At 46.9% G+C, this 5,701-nt stretch overlaps 1 protein-coding gene across 5 annotated transcripts in view; it reads right to left on the reverse strand.

Moving 5' to 3' along the window:
* DENND2A (DENN domain containing 2A) overlaps positions 1–5,701 on the reverse strand; it is a 102,710-nt gene that overhangs the window by 69,582 nt on the left and 27,427 nt on the right. For 4 of the 5 annotated variants that reach the window (XM_042926552.1, XM_042926535.1, XM_042926532.1 and 1 more), the window contains exon 3: positions 1,994–3,148. In XM_042926552.1, the coding sequence (XP_042782486.1) occupies positions 1,994–3,148 (1,155 nt within the window). Of the gene's footprint in view, positions 1–1,993; positions 3,149–5,395; positions 5,477–5,701 lie in introns of those variants that run through there. The other variant, XM_042926545.1, reaches the window with a different exon arrangement.

Consider the following 5,701-nt stretch of genomic DNA (forward strand, 5'->3'; position numbering starts at 1 on the left):
GGTAGTGACCTAGAAGCCCAGGGAGCACAGTGCTTCAGGTGGAGGGAGTGAAGTCGTTCCTCAAATGCCAAGAGATGTCATGTAAGAAAAGAACAGGGAACGGGCTGTTGGATTTAGTGAGATGGGGGTCACAGGTGGCCTTGGGTCAAGGGAAGTTTCAGGATAAGTGGCAAAAGCCCAACTGCAGTGAGTCAAGGGAAACACAGAGATGAAGAAGTGGTGACCACAGCAGGCACAACGGGTTTGAGTTTTGTACTGTAGCTGGTTTCCAGATTAGTGGGTATCAAACCAGTTAACACATAACAAAAATGGACTAGACATTAGTTCTCAAAGCAGAAAGGAAATGGTTTTCAAAGCACAGATTTTAACTTCAAGCATTCACGTTTTATTATCTAATGTATTATTTTAACATTATAAAATACAGTAAAACCTTGGTTTGCGAGCATAATTCGTTCCGGAAACATGCTTGTAATCCAAAGTATTTGCACGTCAAAGTGAATTTCCCCTTAAGAAATAATGGAAACTCAGAGGATTCGTTCCACAACCCAAAAATATTCAGATAAAAATGGTTACGATACTGTACTATAATACAAAATAATAAAGGAAATACAAAATATAAAGAAAAGTAAACTAACCTGCGCTTGCCTTTGAAAACCTTCGAGGCTGGTGTGAGGGAGACAAGAGAGAGGAGGGTTATTGTGTAGGACGACTATCACTAACGGATGTTGACTACACTACATATTAATAAACTCTTGTCACAGACTGTATTTAAAGTAACTGGCAATTAAGGCAGCAGAGAAAAGGGTCTATATCTGCAGGCAGCCTGACCTAGAATGAAGCAAAGCATTCCTAGGCTTACTCTTGTATGGAAAAACAAAGGACTTTGTGCTTTGAAGTGACAAAATACACTCATGCCAGTTGTGGGCACCTTCCAGCTTTCAGAAAAATCACTGATTTCTGCCAAACGCTGTGGCATGAGACGGAGCATCCAAGCATGGGAGAGGATCACCCATAATTCTGCAGCGAGCAAGCGAGAGAGACACAGAGAGACAGAGAGAGAGGGAACCTTGGCTCAGTTGTGATCATGTGACATTCAGCATCACGTATAACTCGTACTGCAAGATATCACTCGTTTATCAAGTTACAATTTATTACAAATGTTTGCTTGTCTTGCGGAACACTCGCGGAACAAGTTACTTGCAACCCAAGGTTTTACCGCATTTAGTGTGTGCATCTTTTAGCATGTATAAATGAGGAAACTGAGGTTTCAGGTTCAATAACTTGTTCAAGGTCACATAGACAGACTGTGACAGGGCCAAGGTAGACCCAGGCTGTGTGTTTCTAGAGCTCATACCAGGAAAAAAACATGAAAAAATGAGCCAGTGGAGATTCAAAGCACCATGCACGAGTTGGGGATGGTGGTGGCAGAATGAGTTGTTGGCACCAATTACTTAATTGCCAGGGTTAACACGAGTTTTCGTTGAACCCTTGCAACGTCAGGTTAGTCGGTTAGTGTCAGAATGACAAGGACTTATCACATCCAAAGGTAATTTTTCAAAGCAAATACTCTTTTTTGACGACAGAGAACACAAAACACATGCATCAGCTATCACATCTCCAGGTTTAATCAATAAACTATCTCAAGCCACGAACGGTCTTGACCAACTACAAGATCCATCAGCACAATAAAACAAACAATGAGGGGTGTCTGGGTGGCTCAGTCGGTTGAGCATCCGACTTTGGCTCAGGTCATGATCTCACAGCTCGTGAGTTCGAGCCCCGCGTCGGGCTCTGTGCTGACGGCTCAGAGCCTGGAGCCTGCTTCTGGTTCTGTGTCTCCCTCTCTCTCTGCCCCTAACCCACTCACATTCTGTCTCTGTCTCTCTCAAAAATAAACATTAAAAAAAAATTTTAAAACAAAAACAAACAATGAGGCTCACAGCAGTTGGGATGCAGCATAAACTACCGGAGCAGACAGCCACCTGTCACCTACCTGTGGTCAGCACTGGGTTTCGGTCTTCCGGTCCACAGTCTTCTGTTCACAGAGGAGGGCGGGGGAGAGGAGGGCAGGGGAGGGGGAGGTAGAGAAGGCAGAGGAGGCAGGTGCCTCTTGTCCTTCCTGAAGCCTGGGTTCCCGTCCTTGTCCCCTTCTCCGTCGTGTTTGAACGTTCTCCGGGGTTTGGGCAGGGGGTTGATGAAGGGTTTGGCGGGGGGGCCCTCCGAGCCCCTGTCCGCACTCTCCAGGCTCCGGTCGCAGGGCCTCCTGCACGAGCCTTTCCTTTCCTCTGCAGCCTCAGGGGCCAGCTCCCTGGCTTCTAGGTCCCAGTGGTGGGACCTGAATTCAGAGCCACGCCAGCCCCCTCGGTTCTCAGGAAGGGCGGGCCCCTCCTCGGCCTTGTCCGGCAGGCAATGTGGGGAATAACAAGTCCCTGGTAACTGGGGATCCAACCCTGCCGACCCATCCTTCAGAGCCTGCTCGAGTTTCTCCACCTGCCTCAGCACGGAGAGGCTGTCATTCGGCAAGCGCTGTTTGCCAGGCCGCGACTCGCGGCCTCTGCCCAAGCTGGGAGCCAGCTGCTCGGTGGGCTGGCTGAGGTCTTGCCTCGGCTCTGCATCCTGTCCCCTGACTTTCACAAGCCCTTTATTCCTCTCATCCTCCTTGCTCTCTGCTTCTGGCCTGGTTCCATCCTGAGCCTCCGTGCCGCACGCTCTCACACCGTCACTGCTTCTCCCCATCACACAGGACGTCAGGTAATCCTCTTGCCCGTCTGCTTTCCTGCCGGGGGCAGGAGCAGGCAGCTCTTTTCTCCCTTCCCATTCGGATATCTTGTCCTTTATGCTGAGGGGCTTGGGCCGGGCCCCGCCTCGGGCAGAAAGGCAGGGGTTCTCGACACCGCCGAGCTGCCTCTTGCCTCTTGCCTTGCTGGCTTCTTTAGCATTGAGATCTGAAGCTGAGTCGCTGATGATCATATTTGAGCTGAACATGTTCTGCTGAAAACAGTCCACTCTTGACTCTAGCATCAGGTTATTGAGACTTTCCAGTGAGCTCCTTGTGGGGGGTGAATCCTGATCAGTCTCTGGGGAAGGAATGGGGGACCTAAATGGCCTTCGAGGGTCTTCCCCAGCCTCTGGACCTTCCACCTTGACCCTGGACAAGAAAGACAAACACTGGGTGAGGCATTCTTGGTTATTGTTCTTGGCTGCTCATAAAGATTTGCTAAAACTTCGATATAAATGTTATATGCTAGTTGTAAGTCACAAACATTGAAACCACCACTTTAAAAAGATCACTTTGTTGGGGCACCTGGGTGGCTCAGTCGGTTAGGCGTCCGACTCTTGATTTTGGCTCAAGTCATGATCTCACTGTTCACGGGACTGAGCCCCCCATCAGTGGGCTCTGTGCTCACAGTGCGGAGCCTGCTTGGGATTCTCTCTCTCTGCCCCTCCCCTGCTCACTCTCTCTCTTTCAAAAATAAATAAACATTAAAAATAAATAAATAAACATTAAAAAATTATCTTGAAAGAAAAGCAGAAAAACATTTTTAAGCTAGTCTAATGAGAACAGGAGTCTCTATGTTTTTGAATACAAAACATTCTTCCACCAGCAAAGGTTATAACTAAGCAGAGTGACCTTGGACATGCCATCATTAGCAAGCACACATGGACCAACTTCATGGTGCACATTTTTTGAATGGGTGGTTCTGACAATATAGGAATTCTGAAACTCCAGTTAAGGTTCACAGTGAGAGATGGATAATTTCATGCATTGTTAGTATTTAGCTTCCCGTTCGAAGACTAAGAGTTCTTTACATGCAGACTTCTCCCTCCACCGGGACATTAGCACGTAAATTGTGTTGCTGTTCACGGTTACACAGCATAAATTAGAAACTTGTGCAAACGCAAACACATTTTCATATTTTAAATATGGCTATCAAAGCAGAATTCCTGATTTAAATAAACGATCAGAATGCACGAGAGAGTGCTTACAAAAGAGAAACATATTTTTTAATTGCCCGGTCACCACTGAAGACATTAGCATGAATTCAGATATCAGTCAGAAGCAAAAGCAGAATCAGTTTGTTGACATTTTACTGAGAGTTCAAAAGGCAGAAGTGAAAGTCCTTACTCTCACAGTGCTAGAAGCAAGATGAAGAGACAGGACAGACACGCATTCAGAGAGAACAATTCAGGCTAGTTCATGCTTAAAGACAGTGGATGAGAGGGACGCCTGGATGGCTCACGTCACGACCTCACAGTTTTGTGAGTTCAAGCTCTGCACTGGCTCTGTGCTGGTGGCATGGAACCTCCTTGGGATTCTTTCTCCCTCTCTCTCTGCCCCTCCCCAACTCACGCTGTCTCTGTCTCTCTCAAAAATAAATAAACTTTAAAAAAAAGACAGTGCATGATAGAATAATAATCGTTAATATCATATGTACTATTAAACATCATTGACAGCAAATAAATATGGCTTTTGAGTCAGAGGGACCTCAGTTTCAATCTTGGCTCCATTTTTTTTCATTTTAAAATAAGAAACGTCCCTCCCTTCTCTAGACTGCACCTTGAATGGTGCAGAGGCCAAATTTATCTTGTTTTCTGTGCCTAGTACACAGTTGGTAGTCAATTATTTACAAAATGAATGAATGGATGAGTTAATATTTCTAATGTTCCCACATTATAGCACACAGTGTAGGTTGTGATATTACTAAGTGGCAAGCAGTGTTTTTAATTTTTTTTTTAAGTTTATTTATTTTTGAGAGCGACAGGGAGAGGGAGAGAGACAGAATGCGAGCGGGGGAGGGGCGGAGAGAGAGGGAGACCCAGAATCCAAATCAGGCTCCAGGCTCTGAGCTGTCAGCACAGAGCTTGCCGTGGGGCTTTAACTCACAAACCGCAAGATCATGACCTGAGCCGAAGTCAGCACTTAAACGAGCCACCCAGAAGCCCCGGGCAAGCAGTGTTATTGTAGTGATTACTGTTCTTGTCTAAGATCCCAAACATCTGGAGTGACTTCACAATCACTGAGGCCCTATGTAAAAACTTCTGAAAAGGAGAAAGGATGGCTTGCTGGAAGACTGCACTGGATTTACGAAGCTCAAGCAAGAGAGGCAGGGATGGTGAAACCAGATGCAGAGTGCCTTCTCCACACAGTTGCCGCACCCAAGAGTTTCTCAAGGTCCTGTTTCCAGGACTCTATGGCTCCAGAAGGGACTAGGGCCTGGGGTGCAGAGCTGTGAACAGCCCAGCGGTCATCAACCCCTCTGAAGAATGAGACAGACAATCAGAGGAAAGGGCTCCATCTGGACAGAAAACAGCATCGCGGAGATAAAATGGGCAAAGCTGGCTTTGCGGACAGATGCAGCTGTAAAGCTTTACGGTGCAAGTATAATTCAAATACCCGTGCATCCTAGTAGTTAGAAAAATAAATCCTGGGCTGGGAAGCGTATCGGGGAGAGGCCTGAAGCTGCCATGCATCTGTCCTCTCGACAACTGGACATCAGTCAGACCTTCCCTTGACCACTTTGGCCTCAGGTCCTGCAGCGCCTTGGAGAGGATGTACAGGAGGCGCATCACAATGACCGGGAAAAGAACTCCTCCTTGGTCCAAGGAAGTGAGGTCAGAGAGGAGGGAAAGGAGACAGAGAAAGGAAGGAAACTGAGAATCCAGGCCAATTCCTACACTCTCGGGGGAGAAAAACTCTTAC

Source organism: Panthera leo, chromosome A2, assembly GCF_018350215.1.
Source record: "Panthera leo isolate Ple1 chromosome A2, P.leo_Ple1_pat1.1, whole genome shotgun sequence".
NCBI lineage: Eukaryota > Metazoa > Chordata > Mammalia > Carnivora > Felidae > Panthera > Panthera leo.